The 27,457-nt window shown below is 48.9% G+C and overlaps 1 protein-coding gene across 2 annotated transcripts in view; it reads left to right on the top strand.

Moving 5' to 3' along the window:
• Positions 1–19,109: 19,109 nt before the first annotated feature.
• Positions 19,110–27,457, top strand: part of LCMT2 (leucine carboxyl methyltransferase 2) — a 67,233-nt gene continuing 58,885 nt past the window's right edge. For both annotated transcript variants that reach the window (XM_084611584.1, XM_084611585.1), the window contains exons 1-2: positions 19,110–19,356; positions 24,393–24,517. In XM_084611584.1, the coding sequence (XP_084467710.1) occupies positions 19,306–19,356; positions 24,393–24,517 (176 nt within the window). In that variant the 5' untranslated portion in view covers positions 19,110–19,305. The remainder of the gene's footprint in view (positions 19,357–24,392; positions 24,518–27,457) is intronic.

The following is a 27,457-nucleotide window of genomic DNA, read 5'->3' as shown; positions in this document are numbered from 1 at the left end:
TGTACATACACACTGCCACAAACACAGTACTCTCTAGCAATACTGCAGCAAAAGAGAGAGAGAGAGAGACACACACACACACACACACACAAACGGATAACCTGGTATGAAATCGCTCCATCTAGTGGCAATTTTTATTTAAACAGTTTACAAAAAGAAAAGGAGTACTTGTGGCACCTTAGAGACTAACAAATTTATTTGAGCATAAGCTTTCAAGAGCTACAGCTCACTTACTGTAGCTCACAAAAGCTTATGCTCAAATAAATTTGTTAGTCTCTAAGGTGCCACAAGTCCTCCTTTTCTTTTTACCGATACAGACTAACACGGCTGCTACTCTGAAACAGTTTACAAAGTAATTACTAGTATGATTATTTATTATCTGTATTGTGCATTATCTGTATCACCAGGAGCCCTAGTCACAGACCAGGACCCCACTGGGCTAAACTTATTGTTACATTTTCATTAATTACAAGAGGCAAAACCACTTGTTAATATGTAGTCAAAGTTGCTGTGTTGCCTGTAACGTGCAGTTTAGTGACCTCAGCACTGTGCTGCTGAACTATGGGTAAATATCCAAACTCGCAGCCCCCCAAAGCCCACAAAGATGCACACGTAAGCCACTCCATTGCATTTCTCAGAACCTCGCATGCTGAATCACAGCCCCCTTCCCACCTGCAAGGTCAGATATAGCCCCCTGATACCTGCTCCTCACTTCGCCCCTCCCTGCCTTCCAGACACGGCCCTCAGGTACCTGTCCCAACTGCCATGCCTGGAAGCTGCCTTGCCAGATACATCCCATTCCAGACAGTTTCAAGCCAGTTTCTATGGGCTATTACTGACATTGGAGAAGGGCAGTTTATCTGCAGAAGAGTCACATCAGTGATTTCTAGAGGTCTGAGCCGTGAACCTGATAAGAACAGTCATACTGAGTCAGACCAATGGTCCACCTAGCTCAGTATCCTGCCTTCTGACAGTGGCCAGTGCCACATGCTTTGGAGGGTGTCATAAATATAAAAGGAAGGGTATACACCTTTAAATCCCTCCTGGCCAGAGGTAAAACCCTTTCACCTGTTAAGAAGCTAGGATAATCTCACTGGCACCTGACCAAAATGACCAATGAGGAGACAAGATACTTTAAAAGCTGGAGGGGGGAAGAAACAAAGGTTCTCTCTGTCTGTGTGTTGTCTTTTGCTAGGACCAGAGCAGGAATGCAGGTCAGAACTCCTGTAAAGGGTTAATAAGCAATCTAGTTAGATATGTGTTAGATTCTGCTTTGTTTAAATGGCTGATAAAATAAGTTGTGCTGGATGGAATGTATATTCTGGTTTTTGTGTCTTTTTGTAACTTAAGGTTTTGCCTAGAGGGATTCTCTATGTTTTGAATCTGATTACCCTGTAAGGTATTTACCATCCTGATTTTACAGAGGTGATTCTTTTACTTTTTCTTCAATTAAAATTCTTCTTTTAAGAACCTGATTGCTTTTTCATTGTTCTTAAGATAAAAGGGTTTGGGTCTGTGTTCACCTATGCAAAATGGTGAGGATTTTTATCAAGCCTTCCCCAGGAAAGGGGGTGTAGGGTTTGGGAGGATTCTGGGGGGAAAGACATTTCCAAGCATGCTCTTTCCCTGTTATATATTTGTTAGACGCTTGGTGGTGGCAGCAATAAAGTCCAGGGGCAAAAGGTAAAATAGTTTGTACCTTGGGGAAGTTTTACCTTAAGCTGGTAAAAATAAGCTTAGGGAGGTTTTCATGCAGGGCCCCACATCTGTACCCTAGAGTTCAGAGTGGGGAAGGAACCTTGACATGGTGGCAGAGTGGTGGGATTAACCTGAAATCAGTTTGAGATCAGTTTGAGATTTTTTTTGAACCAGAAGCACAGATTTTAAAAAAGGACATTTTTCCCCCCTTTGGGCTGCTAGAAAGCAGGTTTTAAGCTGAAAGCAGTTAGTTTTTTTGTCTCTGCTTGGGGGCCACAGCAGAGACAAAAGGGAATTGTCTTTTGTGAGCTGGAGTTTTCTCTACCTAAAGGCAGGGTAGTTAACCTCCTGCAGGGAAATTCACAAGTCTTCACAGACCTGAAGTTCTTTTTTAGCTAAGAGCAACTACAGGGGTTTTCTCTCTATTTGCCTGGAGACAAAGGTGTTAGTTTTTGGGGGTTTTTTAAGGATTTTTCTGTAGGCTGACAATCACTATCAGAGAACATCAGGATCCGGTTACAGCATAACCTATATATATATATATATATTTTTGAAAAGCCAAGTTTTTTTTGTTTGTTTTATTTCTAACTCTCAGGTGTAAAGTTAGTTAAAAACAGAGAGGCAACATGACAGAAATCCAGGCACAACACAAACTGGAGTTAACCAGACTGGAGGCAGCAAAAGAGGCAGAAAAAGCCCTAGAGGCTGCCCACAGGAGAGCTATGGAGGCAAGGGGGAAAGAACTGGAGGAGAAGGAAAAAGAGAGGAAGCATACACTGGAGATGGAGAAGGTAAGGGCTGAGCAGAATCTACTGGATAACCCTAACAATCCTTCCCCAACAATCCACAAATGGGACCGACTATGTCCACAGTATAATGAATCCAGTGATATTGCTGAATATTTTCTCACCTTTGAGATACTGTGCACTCTCCATAAAATTCCTGAAGCTCACAAGATGACCACATTGCTCGCAAAATTGTCTGGAAGAACTCTGGACATATTCAATAAGATGCCTATTGATGAGGCTTCTGACTATAATAAGTTCAAGGACTTGGTTTTAAAGCAATTTCAAATTACATCTGAAACATACAGAGTAAAATTTCAAACCCTCAAGAGGGGGCCTGGACTAAGTAATGTGGCTTATCTAAACCAGATGAAGGATCTGTTAAATGGGTCCAAGGAAGGGGTGTCACTAGCTTTAACGGAATGTGTAATTTGATAGCTCAGGAGCAATTCCTGAATATGTCCAAGGAGGAAATAAAACAGTGTTTATGGGATAATGAAATGGACTCAGCAGAAAGTCTTGCTTCTTATGCTGATCGATACGAGCAATCCCAGACTGCCAGAGAGGCAGGGCAAGCTGGAACAAAATGGGTGGAGAGAGGAACAACCCTGGTCGCAGTTGGAGTGGATACCAGAAGGGACACCCTCAGACCACACCCTACTACCGGGGGCAGCCCAAGGCCCCAACTACACACCAAGGAATACTCCAGACACTTTATTGTCCTTCCACACTGTTCTCCAGCAACCCATCTTGCCCCAGTGACCCGTCAGCTGGACAATGTTTTAAATGTAACGAGCTGGGGCATGTGAAGGCCAACTGCCCCAAGAACCCCAACAGATTACAGTACATTGCACCAGAATCACACCAGAGGTCCTCAGACCCAGACACCTCCCAGATACCTTTGGAGCAGAGGGAAACTGTGAGTGTGGGCAGGAAGAAGGTCACCGCGTGGAGGGACACCGGAGCACAAGTGTCAGCTATCCATGCTTCCTTAGTGGACCCCAATTTAATCGACCCAGAGATCCAAGTGACAATTCAACCCTTCAAGTCTAACTCTTTCAATTTGCCTACAGCCAAGTTGCCTGTCCAGTACAAGGGCTGGTCAGGAACGTGGACTTTTGCAGTCTATGATGATTATCCTATCCCCATGCTGTTGCGGGAGGACTTGGCCAATCATGTGAAGCTCCCAAGAGGGTGGGAATGGTCACCTGCAGCCAGGCTAAGCAAGCCGTCACGCCTACCTCTGTTCCGGAAATACCAGGACCCGGTCAGAGGTAATGGAACCATACCCCACGCCAGCGTCTGTAACAGCAGCAGTGGATCCAGTCCCAGAGACCCAGACAAAGCCAGTCCTAGAACTGGAACCGGCAGAACAACTAGCACCAGACCCATTGTCAACACTGAATCCAGTATTTGCAACCCCAACACCAGAGGGCCCCACCGAACCTGAACCGGCAACAGCCGATAACCCTACACAAGAGGCTCAGCCGGAGCCTGAACCCCAATATAGTGCACCAGCGGAGAGCGGTTCACAGTCAACGGAAACAGCCCCATCCCCTACATCGCTTCCAGAGGGACCAAGCCTAGGTCCACAATCCAATGAGGAACTGATGTCTCCAGCATCAAGGGAACAGTTCCAGATCGAACAGGAAGCAGATGAAAGCCTCCAGAGAGCTTGGATGGTGGCACGGAGCAACCCACTGCCTCTCAGCTCTTCTAATCGATCCAGGTTTGTTGCAGAAAGGGGACTTTTATACAAGGAAACTCTTTCTGGTGGACACCAGGAAGACTGGCATCCTCAAAGACTGGTGTTGGTAGTTCCAACTAAGTACCGGGTCAAGCTCTTGAGCTTGGCCCATGATCATCCTAGTGGCCATGCTGGGGTGAATAGGACCAAAGACCATTTGGGGAAATCATTCCACTGGGAGGGAATGGGCAAGGATGTTTCTACCTATGTCCGGTCTTGTGAGGTATTCCAAAGAGTGGGAAAACCCCCAGACCAGGTCAAAGCCCCTCTCTAGCCACTCCCCATCATTGGGGTTCCATTTCAGCAAGTAGCTGTGGATATTCTGGGTCCTTTCCCGAAAAAGACACCCAGAGGAAAGCAGTACATCCTGACTTTCATGGACTTTGCCACCCGATGGCCGGAAGCAGTAGCTCTAAGCAACACCAGGGCTAAAAGTGTGTGCCAGGCACTAACAGACATTTTTGCTAGGGTAGGTTGGCCCTCCAACATCCTCACAGATGCAGGAACTAATTTCCTGGCAGGAACTATGGCAAGCCTTTGGGAAGTTCATGGGGTGAATCACTTGGTTGCCACCCCTTACCATCATCAAACAAATGGCATGGTGGAGAAGTTTAATGGAACTTTGGGGGCCATGATACATAAATTTGTAAATGAGCACTCCAATGATTGGGACCTAGTGTTGCAGCAGTTGCTCTTTGCCTACAGAGCTGTACCACATACCAGTTTAGGGTTTTCACCGTTTGAACTTGTATATGGCCGTGAGGTTAAGGGGCCATTACAGTTGGTGAAGCAGCAATGGGAGGGGTTTACACCTTCTCCAGGAACGAACATTCTGGACTTTGTAACCAACCTACAAAACACCCTCTGAACCTCTTTAGTCCTTGCTAAAGAAAACCTACAGGATGCTCAAAAAGAGCAAAAAGCCTGGTATGATAAACATGCCAGTGAGCGTTCCTTCAAAATAGGGGACCAAGTCATGGTCTTAAAGGCACTCCAGGGTCATAAAATGGAAGCGTCATGGGAATGGCCATTCACAGTCCAGAAGTGCCTGGGAGCTGTTAATTATCTCATAGCCTTCCCCACCTCCAACCGAAAGCCTAAGGTGTACCATATTAATTCTCTAAAGCCCTTTTATTCCAGAGAATTAAAGGTTTGTCAGTTTACAGCCCAGGGAGGAGATGATGCTGAGTGGCCTGAAGGTGTCTACTACAAAGGGAAAAGTGCTGGTGGCATGGAAGAAGTGAACCTCTCCATGACCCTTGGGCGTATGCAGAGACAGCAGATCAAGGAGCTGTGCACTAGCTATGCGACTGACTGAACGGGCATACCACTCCATTGACACAGGTAATGCTCACCCAATTAAAGTCCAACCTTACCGGGTGTCTCCTCAAGCTAAAACTGCTATAGAACAGGAGATCCTGGATATGTTACAGATGGGTGTAATCCGCCCCTCTGAAAGTGCATGGGCCTCTCCAGTGGTTCTAGTTCCCAAACCAGATGGGGAGATACATTTTTGCGTGGACTACTGTGAGCTAAATGCTGTAACTCGCCCAGACAACTATCCAATGCCACGCACAGATGAACTATTAGAGAAACTGGGACGGGCCCAGTTCATCTCTACCTTGGACTAGATGAATCCGCCAAGGAAAGGTCAGCCTGCACCACACATGTCGGGCTGTATGAATTTAATGTACTCCCTTTCGGGCTGCGAAATGCACCCGCCACCTTCCAAAGACTTTTAGATGGTCTCCTTGCGGGATTAGGAGAATCTACAGTCACCTACCTTGACAATGTGACCATCTTTTCGGATTCCTGGGCAGAAAACCTGGAACATCTACAAAAAGTCTTCGAGTGCATAAGGGAGGCAGGACTAACTGTTAAGGCTAAGAAGTGTCAAAAAGGTCTAAACAGAGTGACTTACCTTGGCAACCAGGTGGGTTAAGGAACTATCAACCCCCTACAGGCAAAAGTGAATGCTATCCAAAAGTGGCCTGTCCCAAAGTCAAAGAAACAGGTCCAATCCTTCTTAAGCTTGGCCGTGTATTACAGACGATTTGTACCGCAATACAGCCAAATTGCCACCCCACTGACAGACCTAACCAAAAAGAAACAGCCAAATGCCATTCAGTGGACCAAAGAGTGTCAGAAGGCCTTTAACCAGCTTAAAGTGACACTCATGTCTGACCCTGTGCTAAGGGCCCCAGACTTTAACAAACCGTTCCTTGTAATCACAGATGCGTCCGAGCGTGGTGTGGGAGCAGTTTTAATGCAGGAAGGACCGGATCAAGAATTCCACCCTGAAGTGTTTCTCAGCAAGAAGCTGTCTGAGAGGGAAAGCAACTGGTCAGTCAATGAAAAAGAATGTTACGCCATTGTCTACACTGTGGAAAAGCTACGCCCATATAAGTCAGCAGTGTGCCCTTGTTGCCAAGAAGGCCAATGGCATTTTGGGATGTATAAGTAGGGGCATAGTGAGCAGATCGAGGGACGTGATTGTCCCCCTCTATTTGACATTGGTGAGGCCTCATCTGGAGTACTGTGTCCAGTTCTGGGCCCCACACTACAAGAAGGATGTGGATAAATTGGAAAGAGTCCAGCGAAGGGCAACAAAAATGATTAGGGGTCTGGAACACATGACTTATGAGGAGAGGCTGAGGGAACTGGGATTGTTTAGTCTGCAGAAGAGAAGAATGAGGGGGGATTTGATAGCTGCTTTCAACTACCTGAGAGGTGGTTCCAGAGAGGATGGTTCTAGACTATTCTCAGTGGTGGAAGAGGACAGGACAAGGAGTAATGGTCTCAAGTTGCAGTGGGGGAGGTTTAGGTTGGATATTAGGAAAAACTTTTTCACTAGGAGGGTGGTGAAACACTGGAATGCGTTGCCTAGGGAGGTGGTGGAATCTCCTTCCTTAGAAGTTTTTAAGGTCAGGCTTGACAAAGCCCTGGCTGGGATGATTTAATTGGGGATTGGTCCTGCTTTTGAGCAGGGGATTGGACTAGATGACCTCCTGAGGTCCCTTCCAACCCTGATATTCTATGATATGTTTGGGGACGGCGTTTCCACCTGCAAACCGACCATGCTGCACTACAGTGGCTTCATACCGCCACGGGAAATAACAAACTTATTCAGTGGAGTTTAGCTTTCCAAGATTTTGATTTCGACATCCAACACATCTCAGGAGCTTCTAACAAAGTGGCTGATGCACTCTCCCGTGAAAGTTTCCCAGAATCAACTGGTTAAAATCGTCCTTGAGATGTGGAAAATATTGTTAATCTTTATATACTTGGTAGTATATTTATAGGTGCATGTGTCTTATTAACTCTGTTTTCTCCTAGAGCTCCAGGAAGAAATCACAGCCAGCGTTTCACCCTATCTGTGATTGGGGGAGGCGTGTCATAAATATAAAGGGAAGGGTAAACACCTTTAAATCCCTCCTGGCCAGAGGGAAAAACCCTTTCATCTGTAAAGGGTTAAGAAGCTAGGATAACCTCGCTGGCACCTGATCAAAATGACCAATGAGGAGACAAGATACTTGAAAAGCTGGAGGGGGGGGAGAAACAAAGGTTCTCTCTGTCTGTGTGTTGTCTTTTGCCGGGACCAGAGCAGGAATGCAGGTCAGAACTCCTGTAAAGGGTTAATAAGCAATCTAGTTAGATATGCATTAGATTCTGTTTTGTTTAAAGAAAAGGAGGACTTGTGGCACCTTAGAGACTAACCGATTTATTAGAGCATAAGCTTTCGTGAGCTACAGCTCACTTCCTCAGATGCATATCGTGGAAACTGCAGCAGGCTTTATATATACACACAGAGAATATGAAACAATACCTATTCCCACCCCACTGTCCTGCTGGTAATAGCTTATCTAAAGTGATTTCCAGCACAAATCCAGGTTTTCTCACCCTCCACCCCCCCACACAAATTCACTCTCCTGCTGGTGATAGCCCATCCAAAGTGACAACTCCTTACACAATGTGCATGACAATCAAGCTGGGCTATTTCCTGGATTTATGCAGGAAATAGCCCAGCTTGATTGTCATGCACATTGTGTAAAGAGTTGTCACTTTGGATGGGCTATCACCAGCAGGAGAGTGAATTTGTGTGGGGGGGTGGAGGGTGAGAACCTGGATTTGTGCTGGAAATCACTTTAGATAAGCTATTACCAGCAGGACAGTGGGGTGGGAATAGGTATTGTTTCATATTCTCTGTGTATATATAAAGCCTGCTGCAGTTTCCACGATATGTATCTGAGGAAGTGAGCTGTAGCTCACGAAAGCTTATGCTCTAATAAATCGGTTAGTCTCTAAGGTGCCACAAGTCCTCCTTTTCTTTTTGCGAATACAGACTAACACGGCTGCTACTCTGAAACCTGTTTTGTTTAAATGGCTGATAAAATAAGTTGTGCTGAATGGAATGTATATTCCGGTTTCTGTTTTTTTGTAACTTAAGGTTTTGCCTAGAGAGATTCTCTATGTTTTGAATCTGATTACCCTGTAAGGTATTTACCATCCTGATTTTACAGAGGTGATTCTTTTACTTTTTCTTCAATTAAAATTCTTCTTTTAAAAACCTGATTGCTTTTTCATTGTTCTTAAGATCGAAGGGTTTGGGTCTGTGTTCACCTATGCAAACTGGTGAGGATTTTTATCAAGCCTTCCCCAGGGAAGGGGGTGTAGGGTTTGGGAGGATTCTGGGGGAAAGATCATAGAATCATAGAATATCAGGGTTGGAAGGGACCCCAGAAGGTCATCTAGTCCAATCCCCTGCTTGAAGCAGGACCAATTCCCAGTTAAATCATCCCAGCCAGGGCTTTGTCAAGCCTGACCTTAAAAACCTCTAAGGAAGGAGATTCTACCACCTCCCTAGGTAACGCATTCCAGTGTTTCACCACCCTCTTAGTGAAAAAGTTTTTCCTAATATCCAATCTAAACCTCCCCCACTGCAACTTGAGACCATCACTCCTCGTTCTGTCATCTGCTAATCCTAACCTCCTAAGATGTTGCCAAGCGTGCTCTCTCCCTGTTATATATTTGTTAGACGCTTGGTGGTGGCAGCAATAAAGTCCAGGGGCAAAAGGTAAAATAGTTTGTACCTTGGGGAAGTTTTACCCTAAGCTGGTAAAAATAAGCTTAGGGGGTTTTTCATGCAGGTCCCCACATCTGTACTCTAGAGTTCAGAGTGGGGAAGGAACTTTGACAGAGGGAATAAACAACACAGAACAATTTTCAGTGATCCATTCCTGGCAGTTAGAGGTTTAGGGACACCCAGAGCATGAGGTTGTGTCCCTGACCATTTTGGGTAATAGCTATTTATAGCCCTATCCTCCATGAACTTATCTAATTTTTTCTTGAACCCAGTTACACTTTTGGCCTTCACAACATTCCCTGGCAATGAGTTCCACAGGTTGATGGTGTGTTGGTTGAAGAAATGCTTAGTTTTAAACCCGCTGCCTATTAATTTAATCAGGTGTCCTCTGGTTCCTGTATTATATGCAGGGGTAAAAATCACTCCCCCTTCCCGTGCAGGATTTAGTGGACCTATGGCAGATCCCCGCTTAGTTGTCTCTTTTCTAAACTGAATAGTCCCAGTCTTTTAAATCTGTCCTCATATGGAAGCTGTTCCATACCCCTAATCATTTTGTTGCCCTTCCCTGCATCTTTTCCAATTCTAATATATCTTTTTTCAAATTGGGTGACTAGAACTTCACGCAACATTCAATTTGTGATGTACCATGGATTTATAGAGTGGCATTATATTTTCTGTCTTATTATCTATCATGTTTATAATGGTTCCTAACATTCTGTTCGCTTTTTTCACTGCCACGGCACACTGAGCAGACATTTTCAGAGAACTATCTAAGATGACACCAAGATCTCTTTCCTGCATGGTAATAGCTAATTTAGATCCCATCATTTTTGTATATATATATTTGGGGGTGTGTGTGTGTGTGTGTGTATGTATGTATGTGTATATGTATATATATACACAACGGGTAGTGATCAATGGCTCCATGTCTAGTTGGCAGTCGGTATCAAGCAGAGTGCCCCATGGGTCAGTCCTGGGGCCGGTTTTGTTCAATATCTTCATTAATGAGCTGGAGGATGGCGTGGGTTGGACCCTGAGCAAGTTTGCAGATGACACTAAACTAGGAGGAGTAATAGATATGCTGGAAGGTAGGGGTAGGATACAGAGGGACCTAGACAAATTAGAGGATTGGGCCAAAAGAAATCTGATGAGGTTCAAGAAGGACAAGCAGAGTCCTGCACTTAGGACAGAAGAATCCCATGCACCGCTACAAACTAGGGACTGAGTGGCTAGGTAGCAGTTCTGCAGAAAAGTACCTAGGGGTTATAGTGGAAGAGAAGCTGGATATGAGCCAACAGTGTGCCCTTGTTGACAAGAAGGCTAACAGCATTTTGGGCTGTATAAGTAGGAGCACTGCCAGCAGATCAAGGGACGTGATCGTTACCCTCTATTCGGCATTGGTGAGGCCTCATCTGGAGTAGTGTGTCCAGTTTTGGGCCCCACACTACAAGAAGGTTGTGGAAAAATTGGAAAATGTCCAGCGGAGGGCAACAAAAATGATTAGAGGACTGGAACACCTGACTTATGAGGAGAGGCTGAGGGAACTGGGATTGTTTAGTCTGCAGAAGAGAAGAATGAGGGGGGATTTGATAGCTGCTTTCAACTACCTGAAAGGGGGTTCCAAAGAGAATGGATCTAGACTGTTCTCCGTGGTAGCAGATGACAGAACGAGGAGTAATGGTCTCAAGTTGCATGGGGGAGATTTAGGTTGGATATTAGGAAAAACTTTTTCACTTGGAGGGTGGTGAAGCAGTGGAATGTGTTACCTAGGGAGGTGGTGAAATCTCCTTCCTTAGAGGTTTTTTAAGGTCAGGCTTGACAAAGCCCTGGCTGGGATGATTTAGTTGGGGATTGGTCCTGCTTTGAGCAGGGGGTTGGACTAGATGACCTCCTGAGGTCCCTTCCAACCCTGATAGTCTATGATTCTATGATTATGTTTTCCAATATGCATTATTTTGCACTTATCAATGCTGAATTTCATCAGCCATTTTGTTGCCCAGTCACTTAATATTGTGATCTTTGTAATATTTCACAGTCAACTGTGGACTTGAGTCATTTTGTATTATCTGTAAGGTTTGCTAACTCACTGTTCATCCCCTTTTCTAGATCATTTATGAATATGTTGAACAGCACAGGTCCCAGTACAGATCCTTGGGGGATCCCCTCTATTTACCCCTCTCCATTGTGAAAACTGCTCATTTATTACTTCCCTTTGTTACCTATCTTTTAACAAATTAACAAATTAAAGTACAGGCTGTTCCTGAAGCCTTTTCTTTCATCTCACCACTAGTTGTCAGGGGAGAACTCATTCAAACTCTGCTTACAGGGGCAAAAAGTCACCCAGTTGTGACAGCTCCCAGATACCATCTCCCAGCTGCTGGCCAAGGATTCCCTGTACCAGGACAATCCCTGGCTGCTCTAAATTAAACCAGGGGAGACCCCAGAACAGATCAGGATTAGGGAACACAAAGGTGGTTTAAGGCATCCTACCACTTGAGCTGTCCTGTGTGCTTGGTCACTGCAGCAGAGGATGGGGGCTATGGATATTACATAGATTTTTAAGGCCAGAGGTGACCACTATGATGATATCATAACATTCTGTTTTTATACTGATTTTTATACTTCCCTCATCACCATAGTATCTGATCACATTCTAGCAGTGTGTCTCATAAACAAACTAGGGAAATATAGTCTAGAGGGAGCTACTATAAAGTGGGTGCGTAACTGGTTGGAAAAAGTAGTTATCAGTGGTTCACAATCATGCTGGGAAGGGCATATTGAGTGGGTTCTTTGGGATTGGTCCTGGGTCTGGTTCTGTTCAATATCTTCATCAATGATTAGATAATGGCATAGAGAGTACACTTATAAAGCTTTCGGATGATACCAAGCTGGGAGGGGTTGCAAGTGCTTTGGAGGATGGGATTAAAATTCAAAATGATCTGACAAACTGAAGAAATGGCCTGAAATAAATAGGATGAAATTCAGCAAGGACAAATGCAAAGTACTCCATTTAGGAAGGAGCAATCAGTTGCACACATACGAAATAGGAAATGGTTACCTAGGAAGGAGTAGTGTGGAAAGGGATCTGTGGGTCATGGTGGATCACAAGCTAAACATGAGTCAACAGTAGAACACTATTGCAAAACCAAAAAAAGAACATTCTGGGATGTATTAGCATCACTGTTGCAAGCAAGACACAAGAAGTAATTCTTCCACTCTGCACTGAGAAGGCCTCAACTGGAGTAGTGTATCCAGTGCTGGGTGCCACATTTCAGGAAAGATGTGGACATAAGAATGGCCACATTGGGTCAGACCAAAGGTCCATCTAGCCCAGTATCCTGTCTACTGACACTGGCCAATGCCAGGTGCCCCAGTGGAAATGAATAGAACAAGTAATCACCAAGTGATCCATTCCCTGTCACTCATTCCCAGCTTCTGGCAAACAGAGGCTAGGGACACCATCCCTGTCTATCCTGGCTAATAGCCATTGATGGACCTATCCTTCATTAACTTATCTAATTCATTTTTGAACCCCGTTTTAGTCTTGGCCTTCACAACATCCTCTGGTAAGGAGTTCCACAGATTGACTGTGCGTTGTGTAAAAAAAAAAATACTTCGTTTATTTTAAACCTGATGCCTATTAATTTCATTTGGTGACCCCCTAGTTCTTGTGTTATGAGAAGGAGTAAATAACACTTCCTTATTTACTTTCTTGACACCAGTTATGATTTTATAGACCTCTATTATATCCTCCCTTAGTCATCTCTTTTCCAAGCTGAAAAGTCCAAGTCTTATTAATCTCTTCTCATACAGAAGGTGTTCCATACCCTAATCATTTTTGTTGACCTTTCTTTTCCAATTCCAATATCTTTTTTGAGATGGAGTGATCACATCTGTATGCAGTATTCAAGATGTTGGCATGCCATGGATTTATAGAGAGGCAATATGATATTTTCTGTCTTGTTATCTATCCCTTTCTTAATGATTCCTAACATTGTGTTAGCTTTTTTGACTGACGCTGCACATTGAGTGGATGTTTTCAGAAAGCTATCCACAATGACTCCAAGATCTCTTTCTTGAGTGGTAACAGCCAATTTAGTCCCCATCATTTTGTATGTATACTGGGATTATGTTTTCCAATGTGCATTTCTTTGATTTATCAACATTGAATTTCATCTTCCATTTTGTTGTCCAGTCACCCAGTTTTGAGAGACCCTCTGTAGCTCTTTGCAGTCTGCCTGGGACTTAACTATCTTGAGCAATTTTGTATCATCTGCAAATTTTGCCACCTCACTGTTTACCCTTTGTTTCAGAACACTTATGAATATATTGAATAGGACTGAGCACAGTACAGACCCCTGGGGACACCACTATTTACCTCTCTCCATTCTGAAAACTGACCATTTATTCCTACCCTTTGTTTCCTGTCTTTTACCCAGTGACATATGAGGGTGGCAGCCTGGAAGTGCTGTTCGACCAGCTTGCTCGGGCGTGCTCTATTCCAGTGCGGTACCTGTGACATATGAGGATGGCAGCTTCAAAGTGCTGCTTGGCCCAGCCCACTGAGTCCAGAGACATATAAGGGGTCTGCTTGAAAGTGCTGCTTGATCCGGTCCACTCTGACTTCCTCTGTTAATTGTGTGTGTGTGTGTTCATAGAATCATAGAATATCAGGGTTGGAAGGGACCCCAGAAGGTCATCTAGTCCAACCCCCTGCTCAAAGCAGGACCAATTCCCAGTTAAATCATCCCAGCCAGGGCTTTGTCAAGCCTGACCTTAAAAACCTCTAAGGAAGGAGATTCTACCACCTCCCTAGGTAACGCATTCCAGTGTTTCACCACCCTCCTAGTGAAAAAGTTTTTCCTAATATCCAATCTAAACCTCCCCCACTGCAACTTGAGACCATTACTCCTCGTTCTGTCATCTGCTACCATTGAGAACAGTCTAGAGCCATCCTCTTTGGAACCCTCTTTCAGGTAGTTGAAAGCAGCTATCAAATCCCCCCTCATTCTTCTCTTCTGCAGACTAAGCAATTCCAGCTCCCTCAGCCTCTCCTCATAAGTCATGTGTTCTAGACCCCTAATAATTTTTGTTGCCCTTCGCTGGACTCTCTCCAACTTATCCACATCCTTCTTGTAGTGTGGGGCCCAAAACTGGACACAGTACTCCAGATGAGGCCTCACCAATGTCGAATAGAGGGGAACGATCACGTCCCTCGATCTGCTTGCTATGCCCCTACTTATACATCCCAAAATGCCATTGGCCTTCTTGGCAACAAGGGCACACTGCTGACTCATATCCAGCTTCTCGTCCACTGTCACCCCTAGGTCCTTTTCCGCAGAACTGCTGCCTAGCCATTCGATACCTAGTCTGTAGCGGTGCATTGGATTCTTCCGTCCTAAGTGCAGGACCCTGCACTTATCCTTCTTGAACCTCATCAGATTTCTTTTGGCCCAATCCTGCAATTTGTCTAGGTCCTTCTGTATCCTATCCCTCCCCTCCAGCGTATCTACCACTCCTCCCAGTTTAGTATCATCTGCAAATTTGCTGAGAGTGCAATCTACATCATCCTCCAGATCATTTATGAAGATATTGAACAAAACTGGCCCCAGGACCGACCCCTGGGGCACTCCACTTGACACCGGCTGCCAACTAGACATGGAGCCATTGATCACTACCCGTTGAGCCCGACAATCTAGCCAGCTTTCTACCCACCTTATAGTGCATTCATCCAGCCCGTACTTCCTTAACTTGCTGACAAGAATACTGTGGGAGATCGTGTCAAAAGCTTTGCTAAAGTCAAGAAACAATACATTCACTGCTTTCCCTTCATCCACAGAACCAGTAATCTCATCATTCTTTGAGGACCTGCTCCATGATTTTTCCAGGGACTGAGGTGAGGCTGACTGGCCTGTAGTTCCCAGGATCCTCCTTCTTCCCTTTTTTAAAGATTGGCACTACATTAGCCTTTTTCCAGTCATCCGGGACTTCCCCCGTTCGCCACGAGTTTTCAAAGATAATGGCCAATGGCTCTGCAATCACAGCCGCCAATTCCTTCAGCACTCTTGGATGCAACTCGTCCGGCCCCATGGACTTGTGCACGTCCAGCTTTTCTAAATAGTCCCTAACCACCTCTTTCTCCACAGAGGGCTGGCCATCTCTTCCCCATTTTGTGATGCCCAGCGCAGCAGTCTGGGAGCTGACCTTGTTAGTGAAGACAGAGGCAAAAAAAGCATTGAGTACATTAGCTTTTTCCACATCCTCCGTCGCTAGGTTGCCTCCCTCATTCAGTAAGGGGCCCACACTTTCCTTGGCTTTCTTCTTGTTGCCAACATACCTGAAGAAACCCTTCTTGTTACTCTTGACATCTCTTGCTAGCTGCAGCTCCAGGTGCGATTTGGGCCTCCTGATATCATTCCTACATGCCCGAGCAATATTTTTATCCTCTTCCCTGGTCATATGTCCAACCTTCCACTTCTTGTAAGCTTCTTTTTTACGTTTAAGATCCGCTAGGATTTCACTGTTAAGCCAAGCTGGTCGCCTGCCATATTTACTATTCTTTCGACTCATCGGGATGGTTTGTCCCTGTAACCTCAACAGGGATTCCTTGAAATACAGCCAGCTCTCCTGGACTCCTTTCCCCTTCATGTTAGTCCCCCAGGGGATCCTGGCCATCCATTCCCTGAGGGAGTCAAAGTCTGCTTTCCTGAAGTCCAGGGTCCGTATCCTGCTGCTTACCTTTCTTCCCTGCGTCAGGATCCTGAACTCAACCAACCTCCCAGATTCCTGTCCACTTTTGCTTCCCCCACTAATTCTACCCGGTTTGTGAGCAGCAGGTCAAGAAAAGCTCCCCCCCCTAGTTGGCTCCTCTAGCACTTGCACCAGGAAATTGTCCCCTATGCTTTCCAAAAACTTCCTGGATTTTCTGTGCATCGCTGTATTGCTCTCCCAGCAGATATCAGGAAGATTAAAGTCACCCATGAGAACCAGGGCGTGCGATCTAGTAGCTTCTGCGAGTTGCCGGAAGAAAGCCTCATCCACCTCATCCCCCTGGTCCGGTGGTCTATAGCAGACTCCCACCACTACATCACCCTTGTTGCTCACACTTCTAAACTTAATCCAGAGACACTCAGGTTTTTCTGCAGTTTCGTACCAGAGCTCTGAGCAGTCATACTGCTCCCTTACATACAGTGCTACTCCCCCACCTTTTCTGCCCTTCCTGTCCTTCCTGAACAGCTTATATCCATCCATGACAGTACTCCAGTCATGTGAGTTATCCCACCAAGTCTCTGTTATTCCAATCACGTCATAATTCCTTGACATCACCAGGACCTTCAATTCTCCCTGCTTGTTTCCAAGGCTTTGTGCATTCGTATATAAACCCGTTTTGTTCAATATCTTCATAAATGATCTGGAGGATGGTGTGGATTGCACCCTCAGCAAGCTTGCAGACGACATTAAACTGGGAGGACAGGTAGATATGCTGGAGGGTAGGGATTGGGTACAGAGAGACCTAGACAAATTGGAGAATTGGGCCAAAAGAAATCTCATGAGGTTCAACAAGGGCAAGTGCAGAGTCCTGCACTTAGGAGGGAAGAATCCCATGCACCACTACAGACTAGGGACCAAATGGCTTGGCAGCAGTTCTGCAGAAAAGGACCTAAGGCTTACAGTGGACAAGAAGCTGGATATGAGTCAACCGTGTGCCCTTGTTGCCAAGAAGGCCAATGGCATTTTGGGATGTATAAGTACGGGGAGATCGAGGGACGTGATCGTTCCCCTCTATTTGACATTGGTGAGGCCTCATCTGGAGTACTGTGTCCAGTTTTGGGCCCCACACTACAAGAAGGATGTGGAAAAATTGGAGAGAGTCCAGCGGAGGGCAACAAAAGTGATTGGGGGACTGGAACACATGAGTTATGAGGAGAGGCTGAGGGAACTGGGGATGTTTAGTCTTCAAAAGAGAAGAATGAGGCGGGTTTGATAGCTGCTTTCAACTACTTGAAAGGGGGTTCCAAAGAGGATGGTTCTAGCCTGTTCTCTGTGGTAGCAGATGACAGAACAAGGAGTAATGGTCTCAAGTTGCAGTGGGGGAGATTTAGGTTGGATATTAGGAAAAACTTTTTCACCAGGATAGTGGTGAAGCACTGGAATGGCACTCTAACTTTTTGCCTATCACTTAAAATCTATCTTTGTAGTTAATAAATGTGTTTGCTTATTCTACCTGAAGCAGTGCGTTTGGTTTGAAGGGTGTCAGAGACTCCCTGTGGGATAACAAGCCTGGTGCATATCAATTTCTTTGTTAAACTGACGAACTCATGTAAGCTTGCAGCATCCAGCAGGCATAACTGGACAGTGCAAGATGGAGATTCCTAGGGTTGTGTCTGGGGCCGGAGATATTGGCTAGTGTCATTCGGTTGCACAATCCACGGAGCAGCTTACACGCTAGAGGCTGTGTGTGAACAGCCCAGGAGTGGGGGTTGTCATAGCACAGCAGGGGAAAGCTGGCTTCCAGAGTCAAGGACTGGAGTGACCTATCAGATCACTGATCCAGATAACACCAGGGGAACATCACAGAAGCAAAGGGAAGCCACAAGAATGGTCATATGACCCTCCCTAATAGTATGTTTTGGGTGCCCAGGGCAGCTAGTAGAGAGGTAAATCACTGTGAGGCAGGGGGTGGGGCTGGGGCAGATCCGGCTGGTAGTTCCTACCCTGCACTGGGCTCAGCAGCTAGTCCCAGCTGGGCTCGGGAGGATGGGTCTTCCTCTTCCCCTGCATGGCATCTGGGTCCAGGTCAGACCCAGCCCCAGATTTCTCCCCCAGCTGCAGGAAGCTCTGCAAACTCCCCCACTCCCACACCACTGCTCCTCAGCTGCAGGGGGAGGGAATCACTGTATAGGAAGCTGCTGCCCCATCTGCCCAACCCCCATGCATCCAGACCACTTGTCATCCAGACCCTCCCCCCAAGCCTCATCCCCCTGCACTGAGAACGCCCCCAATGAACCCCACTCCACCTGCATCACCCTGATGAGCCACACGCTCTTGGATCCCCTCACCACTGAGCCCCACTCCCCCAGCATCTGGACCTCCACACACTTAGACTCCCCTGCTGAGCTCTATTCTTCCCCCGAGCCCTGTCCACTGCGCCCCAACCACCTTCAGCTAGACTGCCCTGCAGAGTCCCATTGTCATTGCACCCAGAATCCCCCAATAAGCCCCTGTGCATCCAAATGCCCCCCACATCCAGCTCCCCCACTGAGCCACCCACCCCAGACTGCCCCACGCAGAACCCTCTCAACCCACACCTGGACTCCCCCACACTCAGATCCCGCCTTGCTGAGCCTGCCGCCCACACCTGGTGCACGTGGCACGGAGGGCAGGGCCCTGGGGTGTCTCTGGGCAGGCTGGGTGCAGCCCCATCGCTGAGTCGCGTCCTGGGGGCAGCTGCAGGGCGATCGCCCACCTCGGTGCAGCCGGGGCCTGGGCTCCGGAGGCCAGGCTGCAGCCTCCACATTTACTTGACAATTAAAACTTGCAGAATTTTGCAAAATTTTAAAATATTGTGCACAGACCCTTTGAGGGCTTGGCCCAGGACGCCCCGGGGGGTCAACGCTCGCCGCCCTGCCCCCGGCCACCCCTCAGCACTCGGGGCGGCAGCGGAGCCCGGTTTGGGGCCATGACCGGACCACCGCGAGACTCGCTAGCGGGGGGCACGCCCCGATTCCCCCCCAGCCCACTTCATGGAGCAGCCGTGAGCCCCGCCCTTTCCGCCACCCGCGACCAGAGAGTCGGACCAATACCCTCCTCCTGTGGCGGCCGGCCCCAGGCGGGCCGCTCTATCCGCCCCGGAGGCTGAGCTCCTGGGCGCCGCCGGAAGCCGCTCTCTATGGTCTCAGGCGGGCCACTCTACCCAGCGGGAGGTTTCTCACTGCTCAGACTCGGTCCGGCCGGCGCTGCTGTGCGGGCGCCGGTTGCCCTGTGGCCGCGGGATGGGGCGGAGCCGGAGCCGGAGCGCGCGGCGCGCAGCGCGGGACCAGGCGGTAGGTGAGCGCGTGGCCTTGGCTGCGCCCGGGCAGACCCGTCCCTGGGGGCGCTGCCGAGCCCGCTGCCGCCCGCCGGCCCGCGCCTCCCGCCCTGCTCCGTGGCCGCGCGGGCCCAGGGCCCGGCACCCAGGGCTGGCCTCGACCTTCTCGGCCGCGCCGCGGTGCGGCCTGGAGCTCGCTGGGGCGCGCGGCTGAGCGAGCCCGGCCGTTTCCTGACCGGCCAGCGGGCTCCTGGCGCCGGCCGGGGCGGGGCGGGGCCGCGCCGGGGACACGCCCCCCCAACGGGCGCGAAGTGTCAGCGAACCGGGGCCGCAGCCGCTGCCGGAGTCTTAGACCTGACCCAGCGCAAGGGAAGTGGCCTCGGCCGACAGCCTCCCCAAGCTAGCGACCTTGGCGCTACAAACAGCCTGTCAGAACCGGCAACGGCTCCCCCGAGCCCCCGGCACGCACCCCTGCCTCCCCCCGGACCTGGCAAGGCCCACAGCGCCCCCCCGCCCCGGACCAGCGCCCCCCGCCCCGCAGCCCCCTCCGCGGCCGGCTTGGCCTGCTGGTCCCCCACCTGCCCCCCAAAGCCTAGCCCAGCACCCAGAGCCCGCCCAGCCAGACACGCAGCCCCCCTTAACCTCCCTCCGCCTTCTCCTCCTTCCCCCAGCCCTGCTGGGCACACAGCACCGCCCCCCTCCGTCTTCTCCCGCCGGCACACAGCACGCCCGCCCCCCTCCGTCTTCTCCCCCCAGCCCTGCTCGGCCCACAGCACCGCCCCCCTCCGTCTTCTCCCGCCGGCACACAGCACCGCCCCCCTCCGCCTTCTCCTCCTCCCCCCAGCCCTGCTGGGCACACAGCACCGCCCCCCTCCGTCTTCTCCCCGGCCCACAGCACCGCCCCCCTCCGTCTTCTCCTCCCCCCAGCCCTGCTGGGCCCACAGCACCGCCCCCCTCCGTCTTCTCCCGCCGGCAGACAGCGCCCGCCCCCAGCCCTGCCTGGCACACAGCACCGCCCCCCTCCGTCTTCTCCCCCCAGCCCTGCTGGGCACACAGCACCGCCCCCCTCCGTCTTCTCCCCGGCACACAGCACCGCCCCCCTCCGTCTTCTCCCGCCGGCACACAGCACGCCCGCCCCCAGCCCTGCCTGGCACACAGCACCGCCCCCCTCCGTCTTCTCCCTCCAGCCCAGCTCGCCCGCGCCTCAGCCTGGCTGGCCCATGGCACCCTGCCCCCCGGCTCCAGAGCTTGGCATACAGCCTCCCCCGCAGCCCGGCCAGCCACGCCACACCGCCGCTCCCCCTGAGCCTCCAGCACCAGCAGGCCCCTGCTTGTCCCCCCTTCTCCCCCCACGGGCAGAGCTCCCCGGGCAGCACATGGAGTCCCCTCCCCGGCAGCCCGAGCCTTCCCCCTCGCCACGCCCCCACAGCCCAGGCACCCAGCGCTCCCTCGCCGCCGCCCGCCTCACCTCCTTGGGTCCGGGGGGGCTGGGGCTGGGCACAGGGCTGGCACCTGCAGGGGGGGAGCCCCCCCTCCACCCGGCCGCCTCTCACCTGCAAGCTCGTTGCCGCTCATCCCACCGGAGCCCTTTTTGGCGCCCCCAAATTTTGGCGCCCTAGGCAGTCTCCTACTTCACCTAGTGGTACACCGGCCCTGGGCTTTGTGCACACATGGGGATCAGACTGTTTCACCCCTTCAGGGCTATCAGTTAGTGCAGGGGTTCTCACAACAAAGTTCTGGAGGCCTCAGAGCGAGGACACCAACTCTTGCTGGTGGCCACTCAGACAATTTTTCCTAAAATTCTTAATTAACTTTAGGAAAAACAAATATGCATATACGTGTCCAAATATTCTAATTTATTTATGAAGGGTTTTTTTGCAGACTCAATAATAAAAATAATGTACAATTGTGTCTCTTCTTTACTGGCCCTAAACAAAATAGACACACAAATAAGATACTTTGCACATTCTTGTTTTTTGTTATTTCTTTTGCTTTTTGGTTGCTTTTTTCACAGCAGACTTACTAGCTAGCTTGGAGGCTGTGAAAACTGATATTAACAAATATAAATTTTCACAGCGGACTTACTCAGCTTTGCAAGCCAGGGGACAAATTAAACCCTGGATGGGGAAGTGAGCATGGAGGCAGCGGGGGCCAGGGGTAATGGGAGGCTGCATGGGAGTCCGGGGTGGCAGTGGGGACCACCGGCAATGTGTGTGGGAGTGAGCCCAGGGCTGGAGCTGGTGCCTGTGCGGCCAGGGACCCGAGACCACAGTCCCACTGGTGGTGGCCAGAGTTCCGGGGCCGGGAGAGACAGCAGGGGTCAGGGGCACTGAGGTGTGTGTGTGTGTGTGGTGAGTTCAGGGCCAGAACCCAAAGCTCCACGACCAGAGCCTGCTGCCTGCCACCCCAGCGCTGAAGCCCAAGCTTCACCATCCCAGGGAAGATGGGGAATTCACTGGCTGCTTGCTTCTCTGACATTTTGGCTCCAGACAGGGAGGAGGGAGGTGGCCCTGGGGGAGGATCCACTGCTTTGCCCCCCACCCCCCTCCCCTTCACTGCCTGGGAGGCTGTGGCTGCAAGAAAATCTCCTGGTGGCTGCATTTGAGAAATGGTGAGCTAGTGTATAGCACCCATTGCCATTTGGGAAAGCAGTATTTCAGATATTGAGGGTTAAATTAAGAACTCTGTCTCAGCTTGGAAGTAAACTGTTGCTCCAAAGAGAGTGAAAAGTGCACGTGCAGCATGACTGACTTCTGGAGAAATTTTGTGCCACTGCGCATCTGCAGAATTCATGTCCCTGGCAGATTTCTTTGCTTCTCCACAGAAAAAAGACTTCTGACGGGAAAGCAAAGAGAAGCCACAAGAGTGGTCACATGCCCCTCCCCAGCAGCGCGGGTGCCTTGGAGATGTAAATCACAGCAGGGCTGTGCGTGGAAGTGAGCGAGAGAGACTCTGTCCCTCTCGCTCACTATCGCAGTGTGCCTGGAGCTGAGGAGGGGCTGGGCTGGGCTGGGGACAGCCTGGCAGGTCCAGCTGCTAGTCTTGGCTGGGCTGGTTGGGGGAGGACAGGACTACCATGGGCTGCTCCTGTGGCCAGGTCAGAGCTGACCCCAAAAATCTCCCCTGGCTGCAGGAAGCTCCACACCCCCTCTGCTTCCTGCCCTCATTGCTCCCCAGCCACAGGGGAGGGTTCACGGTATGCAGAGCTGTCCCCCCCATGCATCTGGACTCCCTGTGCTCAGACCTAGCCATCTTCACCTGGACCCCCGCAGTCTCTCATTCCCCCTGCACCCAGAACCCCCCAACAAGCCCCTGTGCCTCCAGTTCCTCCCGCACACAGACCTCACATTAAGCCCCTCCAGACTTAGCTACTGCTGGGCTGACTCTGCTTGCCTCACACATGGATCGGAGGGCAAGGCTGGGTGTGCCTTTGAGACTCTGTCCCTCTTGCTCACTCTTGTCATGTCCCTGGCACAGAAAGACGGGGCCCTGAGGTTTTTCCTGTTTCATTGGTGGAGCCCGGGCTCTAGGACTCTGCAGGGTGGGAGGGTATCAGAGTTCCAACTTTAGTCCAAGCCCAGAAGTCTGCACAGCAACCTGAACTGCCCTGCAGCCTGAGCCCTGTGAGCCCGAGTTGGCTGGCATGGGCCAGCCACAGGCTTTTCTTTGCTTTGTCGCCATACCCTTAAAGTCTTCTGTGCTTGACATACATGGAAATATTAGTATTGCAATCTGTTCTGTGGAGCAGTATAGATGTGCTTGTAAGGAATCTGTTTGTCAAAAAACATTTCCTGAATCTTTTGTTGTCTGTACTGTTACAGACATGCTTGCTGACAGGTATTTTGAAATAAATTACCAAAATAATGAAAATGGCATGATTATATTGTGTTATTTTGACAAAATATGCAGGATTTTGCAGAATTTTTAATTGTTTGGCTCAGAATTCCCTCAGGAGTAGTGACTGGGGCTCTGGTGCAAGCTAGAGGGTTTACAGGAAGTCTGTTGTCGCAGTAACTGGGTGGGCTCAAGGTTACATTCTGTGGTTATGAACTATACGCACATTCTGTGAATTCAATTCCTACCCTTGGCAATTTTTAGGCCAGTGGCTCTCAACTTTTCCAGATTACTGTACCCCTTCCAGGAGTCTGATTTGTCTTGCATACCCCAAAGTTTCACCTCACTTAAAAACTGCTTGCTTACAAAATCGGACATAATAATACAAAAATGTCACAGCACACTATTACTGAAAAATTACTTGATTTCGAAGTTTTACCATATAATTAGAAAATAAATCAATTGGAATATAAATATTGTTACATTTCAGTGTATGGTATATAGAGCTTCATAAACAAGTCACTGTATGAAATTGTAGTTTGTACTGAATTTGCTAGTGTTTTTTATGTAGCCTGTTGTACAATTAGGCAACTATCTCAATGAATTAGCCATCATGGGGTGGGGCAAGAGCAGTAGATGCAGGATCCTGAGCAAGGTCTTGACTCCCTTTCTAGTACTGTTTTTATAGAAGAAGAGAGGAACTCTCTCTGCCTCTGATGCCTATGGCATAGGGTTACACTGTGGCACAAAGAGTTCATGCATCAGATTTGGATTGCATATTGGGCCACTGATGTTCTATTCTCCTGACCTCACATAAGCTGTTGGTGAGTCCCCATGACTGGTATGGTGGGAGGGGATAGTGCATCTGTGGGTACAGCAGAAGTGTGTAGTCTGTCAGTGCCCTAGCCCTGCTGCCAGGCAGCATGTTTCACTTGGGCATTGAGAAAAGGAGTACTTGTGGCACCTTAGAGACTAGTGCCACAAGTACTCCTTTTCTTTTTGCGAATACAGACTAACACGGCTGTTACTCTGAAAATTGGGCATTGAGGAAACTCACTGGGCCTGTGACTTTCCAAGGGATGGACTAACTTGCTTTCTAAAAAAGGAAAGGGCCTGAGCTGCCCTGTTTAGATCCAGCTGTTTCCTTGTGGCTACTCCTAGGTAGACATCAGCAGACTGAATGTGAGTGAGCAGTCCTTCTCCTTGTTCCCTGTTCAGATTCAGGGCACTAACGACAGCAGTATTGTCAGTAAATGCTCCACCGCTGCTCTTGGCTACATCCAGGATGGCTTCCTACAGTACTTCGTTACCAAGAGATGCAGACGAGCGCCGCTGATTCATTGGTGAGGAACGGGCTTTGGTTTGATTTGGTTCTTGCTATCCTTTGGGAGGGGCTACTGATACTTAGTGGCAGGGGGGATTGCTGTGATTGGTTTTATTTTGTGGGTAGAGCTTCCATTGGTCTCTATTGTCAGTAAATCATAGCCTGGCCTTTAGTCTTGGTCATTCTTTTTTTTAATAAGGGAAATGCACTGTCATGATTGAGCAGAAAGCTATGCTCAATGTTAAGAGGTAATCTTTCTGAGTGTTCTAAGATCCATGTATGCAGTGAGATTGTCCTAAACATTACTGTGCAATAACAGGGGCACAAGTATACATTAGGGTGCAATTTCAGTGCCATTTGGAAATGGAGCTCCTGAAATATAGGCTCCCGCCAAAGATGGGTTTTAAAATTTTCAGATGGTGTAACAGGGTTCCACTCACTGCAGGTGCACCTCCTTATGGCTAGGTTTGGGAATTAGCCCTTGCACCCATTTCACACCCCTTTCTATTGGTTGCTTGTGCTGTGGCCCCTCTCTCTCTCTGGGACTCAGGGTGCTCCTTCTTCATGACTCGTCCCTTTAGCCAAGTCACTGTATAGTCCTCCAGTTCTGAGGTAACGAAGTCCCACCGGACAAGTTGTCCTTAAGCTGTTTCAGGCAATATTCTGTTCCAGCTCCAGTTTGTTTGCCATTTTTGCAGTGGCTGGTAGGGGAACCTGGACCCATCTGCTACTGTGGTTCTAGCCCAGGGACCCTGTAACTAGCAACCTAGGTCTGCTAAGTCTCAGACCCTGTTGCTGTTTCTCTGGGCTCTTTCCTGCTCCACCTCTTTATCTCCTTGGCATATCTATGGGTTTACAACTGGAGCTTCTGCCCCTCTCTGTGGCTACTTCACCTTCTTAACCACTTGTCAAATTTCCTAGTCCAGGGCAGGATCCAAGGCTTATCCTGTCTCTGGATTTACTCCTTGACCTTGGCCAACTCTCTTTTCCTCTAGTGAGTGACTGCAGAAGTCATCCCTGTCACCCCTCCTTCTCTCACTTCCTGGCTTTATGCTTCTATCCCTGCTCCTTCCCTCAGCTGGGCTTCATCTGCCACTAGACCTTATCAGTGTCGGGTTCCCCTGCAGCATAGAAGGTTAATTGGTCCTTTCTGGCACACATTACCATGCTCAGGGCTCATGTGGTGTGGACACCCCATCACAGTTAAACTTTTTTTCCAAAGGTCTAGGGAAGAAGGCTATTAACTTTCATAAAATTTATATCACTGGATTGTCTGAGTTTAGAAATATTTCAAAACTTACAGCTCTATAAAACTTTAGCACCACTGCTTACAGGTAGTTTCCTTAGCAGCTCTTTTGTGATTTACTCATTTGAATCCTTAGGGGAACAGACACTGCTCCTTAAATCAAAGGATGAAGAGTTCAAATCCTCCTCTAGTGAGTTTTGTGTGCTATGCATGTTGCTCTCAGTCTTTCTTTTGCCTGGTATAGTAGAGGCTTATGTGGGAGGGTCTAGCTGTCATGGTGAAAATGACACCAGAGAGGATGGGATGGGAGTCCTGGTCAGGATGAATCAGTTCTGTGCCAGAAGAGGCCCACTGATTTCCAGCATTAGGCACAATTGACTGGATCTGAGCTGGGAGCTGGGAATAGGAATACCTGGTGCAGGCCACAGGCCCGTAATGCTGAGTCTAGGAGATGGGGGAGGAGAACACCAGTGGTAATGAATGGGCCATTTCACTTCAGAGGGACATCCTGGACATACTTCCCAACTGCTCAGCTACTAGCTCTGCCCTCCTCCTGGACCCTCCATGTCCTCAGTAGGCCTGGAGTGGCCTTGGGAAGGAAGGACAGTGGTAGCTGCCGGACTGTGAGAAGCACGTTTACCAACTGGAGACAGCAAAGGGGAAAGACAAATTAAACAAATTAGAGGATTGGGCCAAAATAAATCTGATGAGGTTCAATAAGGACAAGTGCAGAGTCCTGCACTTAGTATGGAAGAATCCCATGCTACAGATTAGGGACTGAATGGCTTGGCAGCAGTTCTGCAGAAAAGGACCTAGGGGTTACAGTGGACGAGAATCTGGGTATGAGTCAACAGTGTGCCCTTGTTGCCAAGAAGGCTAACTGCATTTTGGGCTGTGTAAGTAGGGGCGTTGCCAGCAGATTGAGGGACACGATCATTCCCCTCTGTTCAACATTGGTGAGGCCTCATCTGGTGTACTGTGTCCAGTTTTGGGTCCCACACTACAAGAGGGATGTGGAAAAATTGGAATGCATCCAGCGGAGGGCAACAAAAATTATTAGGGGACTGGAATACATGACTTCTGAAGAGAGGCTGAGGGAACTGGAATTATTTAGTCTGCAGAAGAGAAGAATGAGGGGGGATTTGATAGCTGCTTTCAACTACCTGAAAGGTGGTTCCAAAGGGGAAGGATCTAGACTGTTCTCAGTGGTTACAGAGCCTGAAAGGTGGTTCCAAAGGGGAAGGATCTAGACTGTTCTCAGTGGTTACAGAGGACAGAACAAGCAGTAATGGTCTCAAGTTGCAGTGTGGGAGATTTAGGTTGGATATTAGGAAAAACTTTTTCACTAGGAGGGTGGTTAAACACTGGAATGCGTTAGTTACCTAGGGAGGTGGTGGAATCTCTTTCCTTTGAGGTTTTTAAGGTCAGGCTTGACAAAGCCCTGGCTGGGGTGATTTAGTTAGGGATCGGTCCTGCTTTGAGCAGGGGGTTGGACTAGATGACCTCCCGAGGTCCCTTCCAACCCTGATATCCTATGATTCTATTAGAGGAATCAAGCTCCGGACTGCCTACTCCACTTCAGGGACTAGAGTAGCAGGAATGGTCTACGCATGCTGTTCTGCAGCACAGGGGAATCACAGAGGTGTGAAGTAGAGAGGAGGGAATGAGGTCTTTTGGGAAAGGAATGGGTTTTGAAAGAAGGGAGTGAAGTTC

This window comes from Lepidochelys olivacea (genome assembly GCF_965140295.1).
Source record: "Lepidochelys olivacea isolate rLepOli2 genome assembly, chromosome: 1".
Taxonomy (NCBI): Eukaryota; Metazoa; Chordata; order Testudines; family Cheloniidae; genus Lepidochelys; species Lepidochelys olivacea.
The sequence above is the reverse complement of the archived record's forward strand: the minus strand, read 5'-3'. Positions and strand labels throughout refer to the sequence as shown.